The 25826-nt window shown below is 45.3% G+C and overlaps 1 protein-coding gene across 1 annotated transcript in view; it reads right to left on the bottom strand.

Moving 5' to 3' along the window:
• The window catches only part of fubp3 (far upstream element (FUSE) binding protein 3), a 46379-nt gene that overhangs the window by 3614 nt on the left and 16939 nt on the right, over positions 1 to 25826 (bottom strand). Inside the window, exons 5-19 of the mRNA XM_083657392.1 lie at positions 25632 to 25703; positions 20817 to 20874; positions 19199 to 19361; positions 17006 to 17104; positions 16699 to 16803; positions 16468 to 16570; positions 14353 to 14453; positions 9774 to 9903; positions 4457 to 4617; positions 4062 to 4135; positions 3815 to 3858; positions 3710 to 3775; positions 3011 to 3067; positions 814 to 864; positions 567 to 694 (exon numbers count right to left, since the gene is read on the bottom strand). Coding sequence (XP_083513518.1) covers positions 567 to 694; positions 814 to 864; positions 3011 to 3067; positions 3710 to 3775; positions 3815 to 3858; positions 4062 to 4135; positions 4457 to 4617; positions 9774 to 9903; positions 14353 to 14453; positions 16468 to 16570; positions 16699 to 16803; positions 17006 to 17104; positions 19199 to 19361; positions 20817 to 20874; positions 25632 to 25703 — 1412 coding nt within the window. The remainder of the gene's footprint in view (positions 1 to 566; positions 695 to 813; positions 865 to 3010; positions 3068 to 3709; positions 3776 to 3814; positions 3859 to 4061; positions 4136 to 4456; positions 4618 to 9773; positions 9904 to 14352; positions 14454 to 16467; positions 16571 to 16698; positions 16804 to 17005; positions 17105 to 19198; positions 19362 to 20816; positions 20875 to 25631; positions 25704 to 25826) is intronic.

Genomic DNA, 25826 nt, shown 5'->3' with positions numbered 1-25826 from the left:
TCTGAAAGGCACCGCGTCTGGTGGAATCACAAGCATCGTCTAGAGCAGTGGTTCTCAACCTTTTAGAGCCGCGATCACCCCAAAAACCTTTAGGCTGGGGTTTTGCGACCCCGCCCTCCCGCCACTGGTCAACTCAACCAAGCTCTGATCCATATTCAATCAATTTATTGCAGTAGTTAGCTAGCTAGCTAGCAATCACCTGTCACTGTGCCACGGGTCTGCGCTGGATAAGACAACTTCCACTCACTGAAATCTTATTTTATACGGTTTATAATTTATATAACTTTAACACATTAAATTATTGGTATGGGAGATTTAATCGTCATGGGAAAAAAAATCTCCCCCCCCCCTCCCCCTTTTTTGGACAATCATCCCGCGACCCCCAAAAATAATCTTCCGACCCCCAGGTTGAGAACCACTGGTCTAGACTGGCGGCCGCCTTGCAGCCGGAACACGACGCAGCGGCGCCCGGTGGAATCCAGGATCCAGCAGCAACAGTTGATCTGTGCAGCTGAAACGCTGTCTCTCTACTGCAAACAAACTAAAGGTGTGATATTGCGTCTCACCTGAAGGCCGGGGGCCTGTGTCTGTTGTGCGCCCTGGCTGAAGTAGGCCACCGGCTGCCGGTAGAAGTCAACCCAGGCGTTGTATTCAGGATTAGAGCTCTGCTGGGACGCAGGGCCGGCGGCCTGACCTGGACGTGGACGAGAGGGAGGACAAGAGGCAGTGAGGAAGGAGAGGAACTGGGGGGGGGGGGGCAGCAGCGAGGCATTATGGGCGACGTAAATCTTACATAGAGTCATAAGCACTCACCCCAAGCTTTGCTGTACTCTTGGCCGGAGCTTTGGGTTTGGCTCTGCTGACCTGAGAGCAAACAGAGGAGCATCACTGCCTGCATACTTGATGTAAACATACTTTATAAACATTTAGATCACTGCCTGCATACCTGATGTAAACATACTTTATAAACATTTAGATCACTGCCTGCATACCTGATGTAAACATACTTTATAAACATTTAGATCACTGCCTGCATACCTGATGTAAACATACTTTATAAACATTTAGATCACTGCCTGCATACTAGGGGTGTCAAAAATAATCGATTATAAGATGCATCGCGATGCGGACCTGCACGATTCTGCATCGATTCACAAATGTCAAAAATCTTTTTCTTTTTTTTTATATAATCAAATAAAATATAATGGAAGTACATGCAGTTGTTTATTTTAATTATGGATCATAATTCAATGTAATTCTAAATGCACTTTTATTTTAAAAGTAGCCACACCGTGAGAAAAAAAATCGTGTATTTGGGGAAAAAAGTGATGCATCGATTTAAGATGCATCGAGATGCATCGATAATCGTTATCGAATTGTAGCCCTCTGAATCGTAATCGAATCGAATTGTGAGGCCAGTGAAGATTCACAGCCCTACTGCATACCTGATGTAAACATACTTTATAAACATTTAGATCACTGCCTGCATACCTGATGTAAACATACTTTATAAACATTTAGATCACTGCCTGCATACCTGATGTAAACATACTTTATAAACATTTAGATCACTGCCTGCATACCTGATGTAAACATACTTTATAAACATTTAGATCACTGCCTGCATACCTGATGTAAACATACTTTATAAACATTTAGATCACTGCCTGCATACCTGATGCAAACATACTTTATAAACATTTAGATCACTGCCTGCATACCTGATGTAAACATACTTTATACACATTTAGATCACTGCCTGCATACCTGATGTAAACATACTTTATAAACATTTAGATCACTGCCTGCATAACTGATGTAAACATACTTTATAAACATTTAGATCACTGCCTGCATACCTGATGTAAACATACTTTATAAACATTTAGATTACTGCCTGCATACCTGATGTAAACATACTTTATAAACATTTAGATCACTGCCTGCATACCTGATGCAAACATACTTTATAAACATTTAGATTACTGCCTGCATACCTGATGTAAACATACTTTATAAACATTTAGATCACTGCCTGCATACCTGATGTAAACATACTTTATAAACATTTAGATTACTGCCTGCATACCTGATGTAAACATACTTTATAAACATTTAGATCACTGCCTGCATACCTGATGTAAACATACTTTATAAACATTTAGATCACTGCCTGCATACCTGATGTAAACATACTTTATAAACATTTAGATCACTGCCTGCATACCTGATGCAAACATACTTTATAAATATTTAGATCACTGCCTGCATACCTGATGTAAACATACTTTATAAACATTTAGATCACTGCCTGCATACCTGATGTAAACATACTTTATAAATATTTAGATCACTGCCTGCATACCTGATGCAAACATACCGTACTTTAGAAACATTTAGATCACTGCCTGCATACTTGATGTAAACATACTTTATAAACATTTAGACCTGCACTTTGTTATATGGGACTTTGTTTAAAATGTCGAATTTCTATTTAATTTGTCTTTTATATTTGAATTTAATTTGTATTTTATACATGTCATGTTAAATACAGCTTTTCCACTCAAGGATAAGCACCCATGGCTGACTCTTTATGGACCCCTGGCGCGGGATCCCACGCACATTTCTTGCAAGCACATTGACACTTTAAGTGGCTGGTATCACTATGCACATTGAAAAGTTGATATATGTATATTTCTGTTTTTGTTTGAGCCTGTTCTGTTCTGTTTTGTTCTGAAAATTGTAAAATAAAATAAAAATATATATATTAAAAAAAAGGAGAAGCACCCATGATTGATACAAAATGTTTTAGAGAGAAAGCATGTTACTGTTTAAATGCACATACAATTCCACCCTGGCAGTGTGAACCAATAAAAGGGGAGGCTAGTCAAGCCAATAGGGAAAGCACGTAGGAATAGCATAGGAATAAATTCAGAAAGACCCAAATGCTCTCCTGAGAGCATGGTGACACAAAACTAACGCTGTTCTTCTCTCCCTGGGTGACACTTGCCTAGCTTTTTATAATACTGCTCCCAGTCCATCTGGCCCGCCTGGGATCCATTGTGACCTGAAACCAGACACAGATCACAGTGTTTGAGAACAGAGTTGCTTGAAAGTGGGCCCGGTTCCTAACTCGTCCACCTTCTGCCTCTCATCGCCAATTCCTCCCTCCTATAACGACTTCCATCGACAGCAAATTTAAACCCTCTCCATCTAGAAGAGAGGCGGTTAGCCACAGGGAATGTGAACATCTCATCCAGGAAGTCTGCAGAAGTTAAAGACACTGACTGCAGCGATGCAAAATCCAATTGTAAAACTAGCCCCACTGTGTCCTTGAGATGACAGTTCATGAGCGATGGAGTAAATCGGACAATTGAAACTGGCAACTATGTTTGGAGAGGAGAACTGTTCAGTACGGTAAAATAATCGTCCAGTTGGGTTAGCATCTGTTGACTGCCGGTTGCATTAAAAAGGTATCTGGTCTGGTGGTTCATGATGAATTAAGCAGCACCTTGGCCAGAAAAGACATCAATTTATAATACTGACCCAGAACATATGTACATTTACAACAGTGACCCAGAACATCTGTAAATTGTTGGCCACCACAGAAATGGAGACACGTACAATTTGAGGGGGAAAATTAACAGATATTGATTAAATGACTTGGACGAATAAAGAATGATACAAAGGGGTGTGGTACTGTACTTACTGTGGTCCTGTTGCCCTTGAGGTTGCCATATCTGAAAGGTTGTACCCCATCCTCCTCCTCCTCCTCCTCCTCCTCCGCCTCCACCACCACCACCACCTCCTCCTCCGCCTCCTCCTCCTCCTCCCCCGGTCATGAACGTCTGAGGCCCACTTTAAACAGAATAAGAGACAAACGAGATGCGAGTCAATCTCCGGTTTAAACAGACTTCAGAATTAATTTCTTAATGAAGACACTGCTTTTTACTTGGGAGCCGACAATAACACAACGGGTCTGTATAGCAGAGTGCGTGTAAAACGAATATGTAAATGTGACACGGTTGAGAAAAGAGAGAAGTTCAGCAAAGATCCCCTACTGTTGAGGAGGAGTGGTTGGTCCTTGGTTGAAGGGATTCATGCCAAAACTGCTGTTGCCCCCCATTCCCGGGGCCTAGAGCGGAGAGAGAGAGAGAGAGAGAGAGAGAGAGGGAAGAGGCGGGCGAGTGAGAGACCACACTTGTGTTTAAAAAAGGAGCCAACAGGCAAGGTCAAAGGTCGGGGCCGGCCGCTGATGCACTCCATTAAGTCCATTTGATGGATTTTTCATGTTTAACCCCTGGTGACATCCTGCCGGCCACCGGGACCACAGGAACCCGGCTCACCCCCGGCGGCTCCCCGCATTCACATGTGCGCTCATGAATATCAGCCCAGACAATAGCATTTTGGGGGGGGGGGGGGGGTACCGAGGAGGGGGCAGACCCAGACCACCTACCCCAATTCTCTCATCGATCAGCTGGCGGGCCTTATCCAGCTGCTGCGGGGTGCCTCGGATGGAGAAGATGCGCACGTTGGGGTCTGTGTTGGGCGGCGGGTTCCTCTGGAGCTCCACGTGGGCACGGGACTGCTCTTTGATGTTCTTGATGGTTTCACCACCTGGGGGAGGAATCAAGCAATGAAGAATTTTCAACGATCCGAGCAATGCACGATATTGGAATCCCCCCCCCCCCCCCCCCCCGATATCTGATATGCCGATATTTTCCAAATCTTTTGGCCGATAAATGCGTTTTTTCCCCCCAACCTAAGATCAGAGAACATCAAGTCTCTCCAGTAGTGGAATTAACACATTATGACTACCGTTATCGTGATGGCTCACTGGGCAGATGCAAATATAAATACAATGCTTTTCAAAAAGGTACACATTCACTAGGGGAAAATTAGAAAACTTCTTCAGCTTAGGTTAAAACATGCAATATTTTTTATTTATGTGACATTTTCTTTCAAACAAAACTGTAAGATTCCTCCTACTTTAACAGGCTTGGGTGATGTTCTACCTGGGTTAGGGTCATTTTATCAGCCGCAGAAAATGTTCGGTTGGGAGACCGATGCCCGATATTTCTTCATTTTAAAGCTTTTATCGGCCGATACCGATATCACCGTGCATCCGTAATCAAAATTCTCGTTTCGGTACAAATTCCCGGTTGAGCGCGAGGAATTCTAGAGCGTTATTGTACTACTCGCGCGCTGTCCTTTTTTACGGGAGCGCCCCCTGCTCCGTGTCGACTGGCCCCCCGCGACAGAAAAATGGCGTGATAGCGCTACCTTACGAGACGCCGGCATGTGTCTCACCACCACTTATCTGCCATTCTATCTTAACATCCGTGCAAATGGGGAAACAAAAGGAGACATCCCCCCCCGCCCAGATGCCAGCTTGCCCCCCGACGTGTGGGGAGAGCAATTACACCAGCGGGGAGAAATGAAACATCGCCGGCAGGAGAAAAGGCCCGAAAATCCAAGCGTATCCTCCTTCTGGGATATCGTTTGTCTCGCGCTTTTTACCCTTTTCATTCTTGACTCTTGTGTTGTCCCTCTGTGATGAGGGGAGAGGGGGGGTCCCCACCCCACCACACCCCACCACGATGCCCCGTCCCAACCAAAAAGGCAGTGGGTCCTTCCCGGGGGGGGGGGGGGGACACCGGGGCTGTCCCAACATCAATTACACATTTGTTCACTGGTGGCTGACACTCGGGATGACCCCGGCTGACCTCGGGATGAAAACGCTCATCAGAAAGCTCTCCTCCTCCCCGTAGCCTATTCCCTGCTGCCAGCAGACTGCCCATGGGCCATTAAGCCATTGTCAACCAAATGAAAGTTCTGCCTTAATGAAGCCATTATGAGCTCCTCCAGTCAGACGGCGGAGACCAATGAAGAGCCCGACTATTCACTTCATGGACTGGGCCTGTAGTGAGGACAGATCATACAGGGCCTTATTAATGAGACTGGTTTAGTGAGCTGGAGAAAAGGAGGTGGTGGAGACAAAAGTGCAACTGGTGACAGCATTCAGGGCCAAGCCAAGGGGCTGGTTAGCTGCTGGTGGGTGTGGGACAAGCCAAGGGGCTGGTTAGCTGCTGGTGGGTGTGGGCCAAGCCAAGGGGCTGGTTAGCTGCTGGTGGGTGTGGGACAAGCCAAGGGGCTGGTTAGCTGCTGGTGGGTGTGGGCCAAGCCAAGGGGCTGGTTAGCTGCTGGTGGGTGTGGGACAAGACAAGCCAAGGGGCTGGTTAGCTGCTGGTGGGTGTGGGACAAGCCAAGACAAGGGGCTGGTTAGCTGCTGGTGTGGGACAAGCGGCTGGTTAGCTGCTGGTGTGGGACAAGCGGCTGGTTAGCTGCTGGTGTGGGACAAGCCAAGCCAAGGGGCTGGTTAGCTGCTGGTGTGGGACAAGCCAAGCCAAGGGGCTGGTTAGCTGCTGGTGTGGGCCAAGCCAAGCCAAGGGGCTGGTTAGCTGCTGGTAAGCCAAGGGGCTGGTTAGCTGCTGGTAAGCCAAGGGGCTGGTTAGCTGCTGGTAAGTCAAGGGGCTGGTTAGCTGCTGGTGTGGGCCAAGCCAAGGGGCTGGTTAGCTGCTAGTGTGGGCCAAGCCAAGGGGCTGGTTAGCTGCTGGTGTGGGCCAAGCCAAGGGGCTGGTTAGCTGCTGGTGTGGGCCAAGCCAAGGGGCTGGTTAGCTGCTGGTGTGTGTGTATTTGCCTCAAGGGAAAATAAAAGTAACATGAAGAGAATGTGTAAGATGGAAATTTCCAGTGCGACTGCAGTTTTACATCCAACATCCAAAAAGTATAGGTAATAATATAAATAGACTTTTGTTTTCTATGTGCATGGCAGTTTCTGTTCAACATTATTAGCCTGGTGGTCATCAAGTTTACTTTTCCAGGCCAAAAAAAAGCCTAGGGGCTGGTTAGCTGCTAGTGTGGGCCAAGCCAAGGGGCTGGTTAGCTGCTGGTGTGGGCCAAGACAAGGGGCTGGTTAGCTGCTGGTGGGTGTGGGACAAGCCAAGGGGCTGGTTAGCTGCTGGTGTGGGACAAGCCAAGCCAAGGGGCTGGTTAGCTGCTGGTGTGGGACAAGCGGCTGGTTAGCTGCTAGTGTGGGCCAAGCCAAGCCAAGGCAAGGGGCTGGTTAGCTGCTGGTGTGGGCCAAGCGGCTGGTTAGCTGCTGGTGTGGGACAAGCCAAGGGGCTGGTTAGCTGCTGGTGTGGGCCAAGCCAAGCCAAGGGGCTGGTTAGCTGCTGGTGTGGGACAAGCCAAGCCAAGGGGCTGGTTAGCTGCTGGTAAGCCAAGGGGCTGGTTAGCTGCTGGTAAGCCAAGGGGCTGGTTAGCTGCTGGTAAGCCAAGGGGCTGGTTAGCTGCTGGTAAGTCAAGGGGCTGGTTAGCTGCTGGTAAGTCAAGGGGCTGGTTAGCTGCTGGTAAGCCAAGGGGCTGGTTAGCTGCTGGTAAGCCAAGGGGCTGGTTAGCTGCTGGTAAGTCAAGGGGCTGGTTAGCTGCTGGTGTGGGCCAAGCCAAGGGGCTGGTTAGCTGCTGGTGTGGGCTAAGCCAAGGGGCTGGTTAGCTGCTGGTGTGGGCTAAGCCAAGGGGCTGGTTAGCTGCTGGTGTGTGTGTATTTGCCTCAAGGGAAAATAAAAGTAACATGAAGAGAATGTGTAATTTTCAGTGCGACTGCAGTTTTACGTCCAACATCCAAAAAGTATAGGTAATAATATAAATAGACTTTTGTTTTCTATGTGCATGGCAGTTTCTGTTCAACATTATTAGCCTGGTGGTCGAGTTTACTTTTCCAGGCTAAAAAAAAAGCCTTTATCCTCACATCTAAATTGTCACCATAAATGCAATTGTGAAAAATAAAGTTGACAGGATTCCTCTATAATACCCACAGCAATCAATATAATTGTGGCACTTTGTCATGTGAGTCAATCTGGTTGTGATCCGATCCGCGTTGTGTGAGAGTGTGAGACACCGGGAGACAACAAACAAATACGACCATACGATTGTTCAATTTCAAACGTTAAAATACTTTTTAGTTTGCATGAGTGATTGTGTAGAAGAAACACCAAATTATGTTACAAAATCAAGCATTTCTCAAGGATATTTCTAACCTTGAAAACGTAACATCAGGCATTTTCCAAACTTTCAAGACTTTGCACGACCCCTGTATGTACTATAGCGTGCTTAATGCCTCTGGCACTGAATTCTAGGCCCTAATAAAGTGGGAGCAGGTTGGTGGGTGGCTTGATTCATCAAGCAGTGTGTGTGTGTGCAGGGGGGGTCAAAACAGGGGGGCGCTGGGCTGCAGTGTGTGTGTGTGTGTGCAGGGGGGGGGTCAACGCGGAGGGGGGGGGGCACTGGTGCTGCATATGGCATCGTAAAGATATTAATCACCGCACCCTTTAAGGGACGGCTGACAGCGCCCAGACCCACCGCCATCTCCACCATATTGGCCCACTTCATATGCTAATGCGCAGAGAGGGGGACGCAACGCCCAGGTTTATTTGTTTCCCCTCGCCCCACCACACGCACAAAAGACACTTGACATTTCTATTGCCGTGTTTTTATCTTAGGTAAAGAGGGGCCCCCCCCTCGGACCCCCGCCCACCCCCCACACACACACACTGGAGGGGACATGCGTGCACATATACTCTGCGCACACACACACACACACACACAGAGCTCCTTTCCAATGCAATGGTCAATGACTTTTAAATAGCTGGCAATAGAGTGGGCATGAATAGCCAATAAGCTAATTCCTCCTATTCATTCCCTCGCTTGCACTCTATCGGCGTGAAAAGGCGCTCATTAGATGCCGGGCAGCCTTCCACGTGATTGAGGGCTGTTATTATGCACCTTTAACAATTAATGTCACATTACACGCATTAGCCCCGTCATTAAGCCCACTGTGGCACCAGTGAATACCACTTGTGCTGCATACATGAGGCCTGCAGGGAGAAAGGGAGGAGGGTGCTGCTCACTCACTCACTCACCCCCTCTCCTCATCACTTTCTACGCCGTGGAAGAAGGAGACCAAATGGCGTCCCCACTTAGTATGAAAGGGGAAAATAAAATGTTGTATTGTTGTATTTGAGCCGGCGTCCATCCATATGTAGTTTTCCAACTGATGAAAATGTTAAGTTACATCTGCAAGGGCACGTTATATAATATAACTTAATATAATGCAGAGGAGAAGAGCTCATAATTGAGAAACCGGTTACACGTACTCACATCAGCAGGTTCTGTGTTATAGTTTAAGTTAATAGTAAAAATAAAATAAAAAAATACTTAAGTGTCTAGTAGAGATGGGCATGAGTACTCGAGTAGGATGTCAGTATTCGTTCAACGGTACAACCATTCGTGTACTCGCGTAGTTTTTGTTTTGTTTTTTCCAAATTCTAATTTAGACAATGCAGGGGGAAATCCCGGTTCAAAGGAGACAGATGGTCAAACAAACAGATGCATGTTTCTCCATAACATAGGCCCGATAAAACTCATTAAAAAATCTTTGCAATTACACAGCAGATTACCCCTGGTCTAGCCTTGTAATAATTGTAACAGGCCTATAGTCTACGAAATAAACTGTTTAGCGCTAGCCAAACTTTGGTTCTCCTTGTGCGGTCGGACGCGGAACCATACCCGCATTTTGGCTAGGGTTTTTCATTTTGGAGCATATTCGTACATCAGATTTTTTGCGGGTAAAAATGTAATGCAAGGATGCGGGGATCTTTACATTAACGGGTTGTTTAAATCTGTTGAGCACGTGACAAAAACAATCTGCTCACCTTTGCCAATCACCAGGCCGCACTTGTCAGCGGGCACGGCGTACGTCACCTCCTGCAGCCCGCTGGCCCCGCCCATGCCGCAGTCGCTGCGGCCTCGACGTCCCAACATGCCCCCGAAGCCGTCCCGCTCCTGTCGGGACAGGGACACAAAGAGTTAGGAGACGCACGAAGAGCTTCAGTCTGGCTGCCACTGGCTAAAACAAAAAAAAACATTTACTGGAGAGGTTAAGGTAAAATAATATTCTGATGGAAATCAAGTAATTTCCCCCTTTACCATGTCAGATTTGCTTGTGTTAAGTTGTCTTATATTGTTGTTCATCTTTTAGAAATGTTAAGACAATTATGTCCAAAAACATTATGAAGTTTCACTCCTGAAAATATATTGCCACAAAATATGCATCAACTCTATTTTCCTCTTATTATTATTATACTGCATTGTTCCTTGCAAATATGTTATGACTGCCAGTAGCATAAATACATAAATTATATATATATATACACATATCTATATCTATATATAGATATATAAATAAATATATATATATATAATAAAATCAGGTTTAAACTCTATCAACATTGTTTCAACAGCAACCTCCTTTCCAGTTCTCTCTCTCTCACACACACACACACACACACACACACACACACACACACACACACACACACCTCATCAATGAGAGGTTCATGAAGTCCATTATCTTTTGGTTGCAATTTCATCAAATAATGATAAACTGGGAATTGACATAATTATGAGACATTTGTCCTTTGAACCAAACTTAACCTCACAATGATTTTGTAGAGACACTAACTTGACCTAAAACACTAACTTCTCTAACTTTCCGCTCCAGCAGGACACGGCCCGCACTCCACCAGGCTATAGGTCTTTGGGGTTTCTGTCACCTTTTGACCCCTGATGTGTTTGCATCACTCAATTCATTCACACACACTTTTACCTTGTGTGTGTGTGTGTTGTGTGTGTGTGTGTGTGTGTGTGTGTGTGTGTGTGTGTGTGTGTGTGTGTGTGTGTGTGTGTGTGTGTGTGTGTGTGTGTGTGTGTGTGTGTGTGTTCCATTTTATTTAAAGCCCCGTGTAGGATGGTTTTCTAAGTTGACATCTTAGCTGAATTCAGCAAAAAGTAAGTCAATTTGAGCTCCCTTGTTCAAAATGTTTATCCCCCCCAGCATAAGATATACATAAATCATGAAGAAAAATATTAAGCCCAAAATATTAATTATTTACTGAGTTTCTCCCAATTTCGTAGTGTGGGGGATCAAAACGACAATTTGCACCTATGAGTTTAGGGGTCTAAAACTGACTGAGAAAAGTAGCGGCTCCACCATCTCCATTTTCTTTTGGACAAAGGCTTGTAGGTAAACTACAAGATTCCTGCAGTTTCTGCACTTGTGATGTGTGCCTAAAGCCACCTACAGACTAAGACTTGAGCAATCTTATATGTTTATTGCAAACCACACTGTGCAATGTTTGATCTAATAAACTTGGGTAGCACATCATGGTTTCATGTGTGTAGACTGTACGATGAGGACACCTACTGGCTACGACGCACGTCTCTCCATCAATACCTGTCAATCAGCAGTCAGCAGGGCGCGCCGCGGCTACGCATCAATCAATGTGCACCACAGTTGTCTGGTCGAAATGTCAACAATGAAGAACTGACAAAGCTTAGCAAGAATGGAGCCTTTGCAAAGTGGAATTCATGTGTCTGGAAACACATCCAAAGAGGAGGAGAATGTGGACACGGTCATGGCCAATGTTGCGAGAGACGTAATGTCAACAATTTATTAGCCTACTACCATTTAGCGTCTATTCACCTTATGTTCATACGTGGGGGTGGGCCAAATTCTTCCGGGTCGTGTTAACACTTCCGGCGGTCACGGCGCGAAATACAAAAGAACGTCAGAAGAAGAGAGTTGTTTTTGTAGCGGACAGTGCAGGGGGTAAAACAAAGAACGTAGCCTACTACTTTGAGCTCGGTACACAGCAAGCAAGCGAGTATCCACTGTTAGCCAGGTCAGATAACGTTATCGTCGACAATGACGAGCACTTTCTTGTAAAACATACCGGGAGTCCAACAAAGAAAGCTTCAGATGGTTTTCTCTCCTCCGAGCGCAGCGCGGTATGTTACATACAATTGACTAAACTATTAGTTAATTCAGAGTTAGACGATATTGGAGCAGCCTGCCTTTTTCTTTTTCTTAGCCGGAAGTCGTGACACGACCACACAACCAGGTCAAATGGGCGTGGCTACATAAGGTGAATAGCCTACTCTGATATGATCATGCGGAATTTCTATTGGTTGTTATCAGACGTTGTCGTAGCGGTCACCCCAAATTTCTGACACTCAGAATTCATCCTAGGCTGTCTTTCGTCGCAAGACTTTGACAACGGCCGTCTTTGAAGTTTGAACCTCTGTCACTGCACGACGCAGGACCACCGTCTTGAAGCCAAGACCAACACTATCTCCACGTTTTTCCTCACGTTGCTCGTCTCGCGTCTGGGACAGCCCAAAATCGCACAGTCTGTCAGAGGCTTAACGCAGTAGCCCCATTTTTTTAATATTAATCACTAGGGATGCACGATATATCGGCAATCATATCGGTATCGGCCGATGTTAAGTCATTTTTTAACCTATCGGCATCGGTCCGATGTTGCTATGATAATATCGGTTATTGGTATTGGCCAAAATCTTCACATTGAGAGGAAACAATGAGGTAAATCTATTATTTATGGGCTTTTCCAAATGTTTTGGAAATAAAGAAATGCATAACTTTTTCAAATGCATAGAAATGTGTTTTTATACAGATCATATCGACATCGGTAAATATCGGTTATCGGCCATAACAGCAATGATAATATTGGTTATCGGTATCGGCCAAAATGTTCACATCGCTGCATCCCTATTAAATCACTCCTAAAGTATCAAAGTGGTGGCCGAGTTAGTGACCGGAAAGGTCGTCGGTGACTGAAACCCTCGTATTAACATGTATGAGTCACGTTGATTTCAATGGTGCCTTCGGTTTTGAAATCCGTTGCCCGGTTGTTGAGGGACGCCTGCCGCAACTTTTGACACGGCCATATTAAGACAAGTGCATCATTCAAGGCACATGGAAACACAAATCCCGGCCGCGCCAAACCGTGCCAGGCCAGCTCTTTGTATGGAAAGAGGCTAAATGAAAATATATATATATATATTTTTTTTTTTCCACACAAAAAAACAAGGGTCACAACATAATAATAATTGATTGGATTTAAGATTGAATGGTTAAAGATCCTCCCCTGTCTTTTTCGTTTATTTACGTTTGTTTTTCTTTCGTACTGGTTTGTTCTGTATCGTTTTGTTTGTCATTGAAAATAATAACAATAAAAAGTAAATGACAAAAAATAAAAAAATAAAAATTGATTTATATAGCGCCTTTCAAGACACTCAAAGCGCTTCACATATCAGGGGAGGGAGGGGGAGGAACTCAACTCATCCACCACCGATGTGTAGCAGCACCCACCTGGGTGATGCACGGCAGCCAGTTTGCGCCAGAACGCTCAGCACACATCAGCCTATCACAGTGGAGAGTTGAGGACTGAATGTGCCAATTAAGTAATGAGGGATGATTAGGTGGCCATGATTGAAGGAAGGCCTGTTTGGGAATTTAGTCAGGGCACCGGGGTTACACCCCACAGGGCACCGGGGTTACACCCTCCAGGGCACCGGGGTTACACCTCTACTCTTGCCAAGAGTGCCGATGGGATCTTTAATGACCACAGAGAGTCAGGACCTCGGTTTAACATTTCATCCAAAGGACGGTGCTCACTCACAGGACAGGAGTCCCTGTCTCTGCCCTGGGGCATTGGGGAGATTATTTAATCAGATCAGATTATTCATCGGGCCATTCAGACCAGAGGGGAAGAGCACCTCCTACTGGTCCTCCAACACCACTTCAGCATCAGTCTCCCATCCAAGGAGTATCCTAGGCACCGACCTGCTTAGGAAAGCCAGTAATGTAATGCAGGAGCCACTGGTGCTAAGATAAATTATGTCAATTAAGTCTCCTCTCGCATTTCAGGGAAACAGACGGCACACATGCACACCCCTAAAACAACCTTTAACTGCAAATATAGCATAGAGATTATTAATGCAAACCACTTTTAATGTTCAATATATCAGTGGGATTTTCCCACTTTATGCCACACATGTGTGCAGGATTTATAATACACCCCATTTCTGTAATGAGGTGCAGAATTTTGAGGCCTGTCAACACGACTGTCAAAGTGAAGCAACTTGTCATGTGATGACTCTCCGGCCAAAGGAAACGGAAGGGCTCCATGAGAACGTGCGTCAGGTGACGGGGGCACATGGTCAGGTGACGGGGGCACATGGTCAGGTGACGGGGGCACATGGTCAGGTGACGGGGGCACATGGTCAGGTGACGGGGGCACATGGTCAGGTGACGGGGGCACATGGTCAGGTGACGGGGGCACATGGTCAGGTGACGGGGGCACATGGTCAGGTGACGGGGGCACATGGTCAGGTGACGGGGGCACATGGTCAGGTGACGGGAGCACATACCTGCGCTGTGTGAACCAGCTCGTTGATGAGGTGGACGGCATGGTGGCAGTGGTCCGGCTGGCCCATCACCTGGGCGATGCGCTCAGGGCTGACGCCATCATCTGGACAGGGGAGAGAGGAGGCCATCAAGCTGCTGTCATATTACCTTCGGGACTACATAGTATATACAGTATAGTATATACAGTACATACTACATAGGTACACACTAACAAATACTCAAGTTGTGACAAATACGCTCTACACTCGACCATGCCCTCCTCCTTTTGTATATAGAGACAAAGATAGAGACACAGATGCCATATTGTATTTTTGTGTCGGTTGCTAAAAGTCTCTCCTTTTTTTTTTACCTCAATGTTTTTATTATTTATGTCTATTAAATATTTTCATTTTTAAGTGTACCTTTTAAACTAAACACGATTGTGAACCTCACCTATTTCAGATGACGTGTCAATTGCCATGTGAATACTTAATAAAGTTAAACTCAAACGAAGTAACTGGCTTCTTCTAAACGTCCCCAGGGTTTCTACTTTTCTGCACCCTAAGCATGGAATGAGCGGCAGAATACCCTTACCTTAGAAGTAACACCCATTCTCAGAATATCTTTAAAAGGGCTTGTCACTGTTTATACTGCCCAACTGCTGACTATTTTACCGTCATTGGTAACATGTCCTATCTTGTATCACCTCCTCCCCTATGGAGCCTTTATGTTTTGTATGTGCATTATTACCGTCATGAGGGCAGTCCTGTGTATTTTTGCTCTCTTTTCCTGTGTTCGGTGCAGCTAGTTTTGCACGTGTGTGAATATTGTAGCGTTTCCCGTTATGCGTTCTGTGCTACTTTGCCGCCTGGGAATAAAGCACTGCATTTCCCATGATTCCTGGCGTGTGACATCATTCACTGCACAGGATGCTGGTGATTGCATAATTACACGCGGGTCGTGGGCGCGGGGCTAGAGAACCAAGCACACAGCACCAAATGCACAACAACGAGAACAAATAAAATAGAAAGACGCTTTTAATTTGACAACATAAACATTCAAAATTGCCCCTAGCTTACTTCCTGTTGCAATGTTTGCTAATACAATAGCTGACAGGAAATAAGCTAGGGTTCAAACTGTTCCCATAGCAACACAATTCTGTGAAAACAGTCTATAGGGAGCAACAGTCAGCTGATTTGTTTTGAACAGTTTTGTAAGTCAGAGTCTAGTCTGGACACGGCTTTACACCGCTTTTGGCCTTGGGGCGTAAACCAAGGAAACAGGAAACAAGTGCACAGAAAAATCTCCTTTTTGCCGTTAGCTTGACGCGGCGAGGTTACGTTAGCTAGAGCCTGATAAAAAGAACAACACCACAAGTTGTATAGTAGCAAGTTGTATGGTAGTCTCTGCCCTCGATTAATTGTCTTATGCAAAGCTTCTGTATTGGCTTAAAATATGTGATATTGTGAATCCGCGATATGTTTCTACAAGAACTTGTTCAGAAACTTTGTTCGGTTTGTTCTTTTGTTTTGTTGTTTTATTTTCTTATTCTGTTTCCGCTGCTTGTTTCCTGTCTAGGCCGGAAACAGGCCGAGTGACAAAATTCCTTGTAAACGGAGACCAGGCTCTTTCTCCCCGAGAAGAGCCTGGTGACGCGAGGTTAGTCAGAGTCCAAGTCAGCAGTGAGTAAGCAGGAAAGAGCGCTAACGTGACTGCTGCTGTGGACCGGAACAAACTTCACTCTGTGCTGCCCCAAAAAGCCCATGAATTCTGATGATTCTCGAGCTCGGCCCGGAGCCTCAGTGATGGCCGGATGTGGGTTTTACGCGTCATCATCGGCTGTGAAGCACCGAGAGAGACACCAGCTGAGGCCCCGTCCACCTCAAACTGCTTCCTATTCCCGACTGCACACACATTTCAACTGATTTTTTGTGGCAATGTGGTCACTGTGTTTTTACATGAACAGAATGTCTGAAAGAGTGTCTGGACAAAAAGAAAACACCTCTTTAATTTAAATAAAGCAACTCTACTGTTTTGATTTGTAAACTGAAGCTTGACATTTCTAAGATGAAGAAAATACACTTTTCTACTTCTTGCACTCTACCACTAGCATCGGGCGGTTGGGGCGATCTCCTGACCTTGTTTAAACTGGATCCTGACCCCAGCATCATTCTGGATCTTCTTGATCATCTCCCCGTTCCTGCCGATGATGATGCCAACAGCAAATCTGGGCACAACCACCTGGACAAAGAGACAATTTGAAAGAGATTTAAACTGTAAGATCTGTTATTTCTCTAATATTTTATTTTGTCTGAGTCAGAATCAACTCGGCGGTCCGACATTTGCTAAGCAGAGAAACAGGCCCTTACATCCAGGCTGCTGCCCCCCATTTTGGATCCAAAGTCTCCCCTTCCAACTCGGAACTCCCCTTGGTCCTTGTCCCGGATGAGCTTCACCACGAGTTCACGGGCTTGCTGGAGACGAACGCAGATCACAGAAAACGCTTCAGAAGCAATAATACACTTGAGCAAACTTGTGAAAAACATGTGACAAAGTAAATGCTTCCAAGAGCAGAAATTCTCAAAAGCAAAGAAAGATCTTCAAATTGTTGAACAAAATAAAATTTGTCAAATCGAGTGTAAAGCGGAAAGATGGCGGAGCTTCTGCGAGGCTAACCTGCACTTTGTAGGGATCCCCAGTGATTCTCAGGGGCTTGTCTGCTCCAGTGGGCATGGGGTCATCTTGAATCATGATCATCTGCACTCCTGTTCTCTCCTGCAGGGGCACATCCAGAGAGGAGCAAAGAGACACATCAAAGCATTACCTACGGCCCAAATCCCCACTCACTTTGAAGGGTGGGTGTCAATTCTGCCACATCGAAAAGAATATGGTTTATAGCCTACTACTATGATTGGAGATCCGTATGTGTGTATGTATGTACTGTATGTCCATCCATATGTCCGGAGTTGCAAGGCGCACCAAAACACTTTTCAGAGGTCTGGCATGAAACTGGCGTCGGGGAAAGAAAGACAAATTGCACCCATAGGGGGTGCGTTTAAATGGCTATAACCCGCACACACCACTGCTCCGATCAACCTTAGGGAGTGCGCTTAGGGGTAGAGGTGCACCCATGGCACATCGTCTCCACCCTAGAAATCAGCATGCATCAGCGCGCGCTAATTTCTTTTTTCCCCTTAAACCCCCCCCTATTTTCTTAACCCATTTTTATCCCCCATTTGTGCTAATTTTTTATTTATTTATCCTGGTTGCTGCTCCACCCTCTGCCGATCTGGGGAGAGCCGAAACTGGCTCCATGCTTCCTCCAAGACATGGGCAGTAGCCAGCCGCTTTTTTTCACCTGACAGGGGAAGCTTCACCGGTAGGACATAGCACGTGGGAGGATCACGCTATTCCAACGAGTTCCCCTCCCTCCGAACAGGCGCCCCTAACGACCAGAGGAGGCACCACTTCAGCGACCAGGATATTGCACGTCTTTGGGGAGGGGTTCCTATATGAAGGAAACCCCCAGGAGGCACGCGGAGAACATGCAAAGTCCACACAGAAAGGCCCTTTTGGCGACCCCACCCGGGCGGTGGGCACTCGAGGACATGCGGGCACGCACTCACTCCTTCAGCGCTCACAGCGTCCCAGGTGTGAATCGAAACCAGGAACTTCTAGCTGTGAGGCGACAACGCTTACCACTTTTTCACCACCAATTTTTCTCATTTTTAAAACTTATTTTTAAATGTGTGAACAGCCTTGCTCCAGAGATACTTTGCCAGTTAATAAACAAACAAGACGGTGGTATTAGAACTAGGGGTGCAGCAAGCGGGAACTGTAGAACAGCAAAACGCAGAACAACATTCGGACAGTCATCCTTCTCGGTAATAGGTAACAAATTATGGAACACATTACCACCTGAAATAAAAAACATTGACAGAACTCACCGTATTTAACACACAAGCAAAACAATGGCTGAAACTGAAACAAGCCTGTGAACATTGACTTTTAGTATTGTACTATTTTAGTTTTCTGTCCTTATCTGTTTTGTGTTTTTGCTTTTTGTCTTTATTTTGTTCCGTTTTATATGGTTCGATTTTAACGTTTTGGTACCGTTTTAATTTTTCTCTTGAACTTTTGTTTGAATAGTAAAGGCCTAACCAGGGACAGGGGTTGCAAATTAGCCTCGGCTAGAAACCTGTATGCATGACATCTGTTTTGTAGGTCATATGAAATAATGTTCAATGCATTTGTCCCTGTTCAATAAACGAATAAATAAATAAACACTGCGCCGCCGTACCCGCGCTAATTTCTAATATGTAATGTGGTGAGGATGAGCTATACCAAGTGGCGAGCACCTGTAGTGTAGACCGCTACTTGATGCTGAAATAATATCTAAATCTTGTGAAAATAGATGGAAAATCTGTGCAAAGAAACATATCTAGTTTTCTTTGAAATAAAGTGGCATATAAGAACCAAAAAAAGGCAGCACCCTAATCAGTTCTGTGTCAACAACACATTCTCAATTATGTCAATAATAATAATTACATGCACTCTTAGTAATGTGATAACTGGGAAAATCCCAGTTTACAAGCTTCAGTCATCGTTGGAATTCTCTCCTTAAGTGACGTCAAACTGAAAGTTGTTGGCGGTTGTTGAGGGTTTTGAACATGAACAATAAGCACATAGCATAATTCATAAGGTCAGGTTTCTGCATCTCATTACTTTGCACTATTTCCGGTTGCAAAAACAGTTTTAACAAACGCCGTCCCTCTAGTTCTCGGTTTCTCTGTCTCTGTCAGTGTGCATGTAAACATAATAATATGCAGTCTATGATGTAAACGCATTGGGCTGGACCTGTTGCCGTACCTGCAGTTGTTTGATGGTCTCTCCTCCCTTGCCGATGACCAGGCCCACTTTGTTGGCGGGGATCAGGATCTGCTGGATGGAGCTGTTGCCGTCCATGTCTCCGTGGAAGCCCGGCCCGTAGCGGCACTGCTCCACGATCTCACTCAGCAGCCTCTTGGCCTGACTGGGAGTGGGACAAACAAGTGAGGCTTTGAGACACATTCACTCACAAATCACAGTTACAGATCCTGCACAAATCACAGTTACAGATCCTGCTCAAAAACGTCTCCTGTGTCACATAGGTTGAGGCCACGTCTCGTCATAGACGCTGGGTTAGCTGGCTCAGCCTGGCTGGGGGCATGGTCAGGGTGGGGTAAAAACCCCCGGTTCTATCCATTCAGCAAAGTTAGAATTTAGCTGATAGCCCAGCCCAGGCAGACACGATCGGGGATTTAACCACCGCAGTAAACGCACATCTGAGCAGACGTCTTGTGTTCTGCTCTAGAACCCCCAAACCTGTAGTTTAGAGCCGCAGCACCGTCTTTTGGTGAGTCAGCCCATGAGATATATGGGCGGTTTTACCCCACTCGCGCGCCAGCCATTTAACATTTTGTGGGCGTTCCCAGACATGCCGACTGTCTCTATATTACTTAGTGGTTGCTATCGTTACATATTCTTCTGACACCGGTGCTGAAGCGATACTTTTCAATATTTAAAACCGTTTTTTTTATTTATTTGATATAAAGTGGGCGGCTGTAGCTCAGGAGGTAGAGCGGGTCGTCTACTAATCGCTTTGGATAAAAGAGGTCTGTGGTTCGATTCCCGCCTCCTCCAGTCTGCATGTCGAAGTGTCCTTGGGGCAAGATACTGAACCCCAAATTGCTCCTGATGGTGTGCCGGCACCCTGCGTGGCAGCCTGCCGCCATCGGTGTATGAATGGGTGAATGTACCTACTGATTGTAAAGTGCTTTGGATAAAAGCGCTATATAAATGCAGGCCATTTACCATTTGAAGAGGATTTCAAGTGGCGTGCTCCAAACGATAATGTTAGTGAAGGTACGCGCCGCGCCACTTTCGGAGCACTGGAGGGCGGATATTCCACTCAGCAGCTAGGGCATGGCGACCTAATTCTGCGTTGCAAGTCGGTACCGGCAGTACCGGTTGTAAAGGTACCGGTACCATAGTGGTACCAGGGTTTCGGTACCCAACTAGGGCTGTGAATCTTCACTGGCCTCACGATTCGATTATGATTCATCTGTCAACGATTCAATTCAATTCCACAATGCACGAAGTATCAAATCAATTTTCTGTATTATTACTGCACATGGCTACTTTTTCATCAAGCAGGCAGATAAATATCAAGTCCCTTTTTTACTTAGAAAGTGCTTTAAAATCTGAATGTCAACAGAAATGTAAACAAACGATTCAAAGATTCATCCGTCAACGATTCGATTCGCACGTCCGCATCGCGATGCATCGATTATACGATTAATTTTGACACCCAACCCTAGTGGAACGTGAAATAAGTGTTGGGTGATTCAGTGAATGATGAGGACTATTCGCCACAACAGAGCTCGACCTCAAATTTAAATTCAACACAATTATAGAAGTTACAGTTGCGTTGACTGATGGGACTCACTCGATGTTCTCCGGGTTTCCAGTCAGGGTGCAGGGCCGGTCCAACATGCCTCCGCTGTCTGAAACAAAAGAAACACCCAACAGTTAGAGAGACAGACAGCACTCCCACACATACAGTACACAACACAACACAGATGTGAATATGTACATACACACATTACTCATCTAAATTAAACTACTTAATCATTCGCTAAGAGAAATCTAGGATGGAGGATCTTGATAGTAAAGTAGTGGAGGTATGAACATTTGGGTGAAAAGTTAGCATAGGTAAGGTAGCATAGTTCTGCTACATTTCCAGGTGTTCCTCAGCCCATGGCATCACATGAGAATGGAGAATAGGGGTGGGGGAAAAAATCGATTCACCTAAGTATCGCGATTTTTAATGTCACGATTTTTTGGATCGATCTTTTATTCCAGAATCGATAATCGCAAATTTAAAAAAAAATAATAAAAAAATAATAATAATAATAATTTGGGTGCTTGCAGTCAGGCCACTCACTGAACAGCAGGCCAGGCGCCGCCTACTGGTTTACTAGTGGTTTTATTACTTTATTAGTTAGTCTGAAGTAATAATTACACTTCAGGGTTAAAGTGGGTGCATCTCATTGTAAAATTGGACTTCAAACGGCCCAAATCTGGCTTCAAACGGCCCAAATTTCACGCGCGTTGGCCCATATCGGCCTGGCCTGCTTGGTATCTAATGCCCGGCCTGAATTATGATCCCAGTCCGCCCCTGTTTTTAACTATATCGCCCAGCCCTACTCATGATATATAATATACAGTCTCTAGTGTATGATTCAACTTTTCCCATGTTCTAATCTAGTGTAAAAAAGCAAACAAACTGAAAAAATAAAAGAAAAAAATAAACAAAAATCGCAATAAATCGTAATATCGAATCGCAATAATCGTAGAATCGCAATACTTAAGAATCGCAATATAAATCGAATCGGCACCCAAGAATCGTGATAGTATCGAATCGGGAGATAAGTGAATCGCCACAGCCCTAATGGAGAAGGCGTGTTGGTAGAAGAGGCCAGGTGGCTTTTAAGCTTGAAATATAATCATCACCTTGCCTTTTTTGTTTTTTTAATTAACAGGGATGACGAAATAAAAGAAAATTTGTGTTGAGTTTGACAAAGTATTTCACTGCACTTGAGTTATGTATTTTACTATAAAATGTAATCATATCACCATCCGATTGGCTTCTAGCATTCTGGAAATATCTGAGCCAAGATGCTTGAATAGTTAGAATTGAATAGGTGAAAAATGCAAAATTGTTGTTATGAGTTCAGTTATGAGTTGTGAGTGCAGCCAAAAGCCATGTACTGTATGCAAATATTCCTCACAGTGATTCTCTGCCAAACACAAGCAAAAGGTAGATGGGAGGTGAGTTAAGGGACAACAAGGGATTTTGTCCAGCATTGTATTGACGTCATGTCCTGGTCGCTGCACTAGCGCCTCCTCTGGTCGGTCGGGGCGCCTAGGAACTGGGTTGAATAACGTGTTCCTCCGCACGCACTACAATACGTCCTTCCTGGTGAAACTCCTCTATGTCAGGTGAAAAGAAGCGGCTGACGAGGGGGCGACTCCACATGCATCGGAGGAGGCATGTGAGAGTCGACACCCTCCCCAGATCGGCAGAGGGGGTGGAGCAACGACCGGGACGGCTTAGGAAGGCCAAATAGAGAGCCGCAGGAACGAGTCCGGAAATCATCGATGCATCGATGAAAACAGGTTCTTCACTGTTTTCGCCTATGGGAGTTTTGAATGGGTTTTTGGCGCGATGCTTCGAATAATCTCTCTGGGCAACGCTGGCTTAATCAAACGCGAACCAGTGTTTAGTAATATCATCTTCACACACGAGGACCACTTTTATGAGTTTTGAAGCTTTTACGTGCCGTTAAAAGGGCGGCTAGCTAGCAAACGGCTAAATGAGACTACACTAGTGAGTCGATGGGGATATATACGTCAATAACGTCACCACTTCAAAGGACGAACACGGAAATTCTCTTTCCCTCACCTGGTTCAGCCCCGTTCAGCCCGGGGTAATCAGTGCACACATCAACAACAGTCCAGGTTGAGTGCTGACGTGACGTGGAAGCCTATGCGACAGTGTGTAGTTCTGGATTAGCTTAGCTCAAGCTTTTTACTTCTAGGGCTCGCATTTACGCTACAAAACTCATGAAAGTGGTCCTCATGTGTGAAGATTATCCGACTGAACTCTGGTTCGCGTTTGATTTATCTTGCGTTGCCCAGAGACTGTATTTGAAGCATTGCGTCAAAAACCCATTCAAAAATCCCATAGACAGAAACAGTGAAGAACCAGGAAGTCCGGGACTTCCGCGTTCTGACTACAAAAATACGTCATCCCTGCAGCTCTCTATTTTGGACATGTACCATTGGGAGAAAGAGGGGGAAAACTCCAGAAGGGGGGATGGGGGGGGGGGTATATTTAGGTGATGAATAGGCAAACAATACACAATTCTACACAAATATACATAATGACCCAACGCAAACATTCACAAAACACCTTGATCATTTTAGTTTATAGATGAAGACAATTCTACGCCATTTCAGTCCCTTGCCTCAGGACTTGCTACGGGGTTTGCTCTAGATCTGGGTGGCATGCTGCTACATCAGCCTCCAATGTCGCTAAATTATTATAATAGCAATCCCATTGTCCCCAAGGCCGCCAGCATTTTAGTCCCTCAATGCAATTTTTTATGAAAAAAATCCCAACTTTTGTGCAGAACACTGGTGGTTCAATTCAAAAACTGTAATAGCCACGGGAAATTGCATCCTAAAAGATTCACCGTTGTAGGGAGTCAAACTCTTTTCTCAGTAAGGGCCATGTTGAGAAACTAGAATCCACTCAACGGCCAGACACTTGTTCCTTTATCTTCTTATATAAATCACCAAATGTCTGTCCATGCGTCCGAGCACATTTATGTCCCCAGTCGTTGCTCCGACCGCCTCCGAAATTTGCCAAAACACTTTTCAGGGGTCTGGAATGAGTTTTTAGCCCTTCACACTCACAGAGCCATTGATGGACATCATCAGCATCGCTTCCCTGCCTCCCACTGATGATGTCACCGATGATGTCATCAGCGATGTCACTTGAGCAATTGTGATGTCATCAGTGATGATGTCATCAGTGATGTCACTCAAGCCAGTTCGCCAGTTTCGCCTGCCTGATTTTGTTGGTGTGATTTTTAAAAATTGTTTTATATGTAGTGTAATTTTGTAATGCTTTGCTAATCGAGTGTCCTTGAAAAAGAAGAGCTTAAATAAACAAATGACCAGGAGGGCTATGCTCTAAAGAGCCAATCCCTGACAAGAGACGAGGTCGGGCAGCGGACTAAGGGTCAACTGGAAAACATTGAGCGATGTTAAGGATGATGTCATAACCACTGATGTCATGTCATGCCCCACACTCTTCAAGTGACGTCATACCCACTGATGATGTGGATGACGTGACATGAGTTGACACGTTTGGTCACAACCCAAAAAAAAGTGCACCCACGGGGCATCGTCTCCAGAGTCTCAACCCTAGAAATCTCTTGCGCTCAAGACTTCTAGTTACATCTTAATTAAACTAGGGTTTTTATGTGTAGGTTCTATTTAAAAACATGAAAAACATTGAGATCTTACAGATTAATTATAAAGCCAACTGATATGATACACAGCCTGCTTCAGAAGCAAAAACGTGACACATCACTGGTCACAGTGTGGTGGTATCTTATTGACACTTTCAGAAAGTATATAACTTTGCTAACGTTTAGCATACATCTGTTGATGAAATGCCTTACTGTGACTGATCTCGGATTTGGCAATGCCCTCTGCAACAAGTCAGTCACTTTGCAATTTGACTAAGACAAATTTTTCCATCCGAGTTGTCTTTTTTTTTTTACTTATTTACGATGCAACATTATACCAGTTCACTTGTTCTAGATGTATTTCCATCCAAAAGCCATCGATACTTTTGAAGTGGGGCACAGAAACTACAGGGAACCGACAGCATTTCATTTCCCACAGGACAAAATGTAGCTGTTGTCAAACCTGCCCGGTCACACTCCAGCAGCAAAACAACAGTGTCACCAGATCGGACCCTTAGATTATCCCTTATTTGCCACTGTGTGGTCAAAAGTGCAATGCAAATGTATTCCCTTGTCGCACCTCAAATAAGGACGATATTCTACCCTTATTCTACCCCGCCAAAGTGCCACTGACCACGGCTGCCACTAGGTGGGCCAGGAGAAGTACCCCGATTTCATACAGGCTGGATTCAGCTGATAGGCCATGAGTTTGATAATATACGTGCCCACACAAGACATGCGGCTTAGCAAGCAGACGAGTAGATATTCGCCATCTTTGGAACAACTACAAAGTCTTAATTTGGAATGAAAACTAGTTCAAGAGGGCTTCATAACACGTCAACATCAATGCACTCGTCCCCAAATCGAGCGAGATCTGGTGAGCCCAATGCACACCTAAAAGTCTGTCTGTGAAATGACATGGAAACTGGTTTTGGAGAAAGGCAAAGATACTGGACAGTCTCAAAGTCACTGTTGTCCGTAACGTTAACGACTGACTAACGCTAACCCCAAAAGCTATCACACACACCAGGAGGACGACTGGCCCCGGGTTTCTGTTACCCTGGCGTGTGGTTCAGTTACGGGCTCGGGCCTCTGGGTTCAAGGGTGTGGTTCCCCGGGCCTTTGAGGAAGGAGCGGAGAGAAACTAGAAAACTCACACCTAAGTCAAGCAGAAACAAGAGGGCTGGGAGAATGGGCCACTGTCCTCAGCTAGAGCTTACCTGCAGCAATCTGGATCTTACAACCTGATTCCAACTGAATTCTTGAGATCTGCTCTCCTCCTTTTCCAATGACTATTAGGGGGAGAGAGAGAGGGGAAACTGAAAAGGCCAGCTTTACGCCTTTGTCAATTTAAACTGGGCCCCAAGCAGTGACCCAAAAATGGAGTAGAATAATGTCTATTTTACTGTCAAACA

Source organism: Poromitra crassiceps (assembly GCF_964638095.1).
Source record: "Poromitra crassiceps genome assembly, chromosome: 21".
Classification (NCBI taxonomy): domain Eukaryota; kingdom Metazoa; phylum Chordata; class Actinopteri; order Beryciformes; family Melamphaidae; genus Poromitra; species Poromitra crassiceps.
This window is presented reverse-complemented; position numbering and strand designations above follow the sequence as displayed.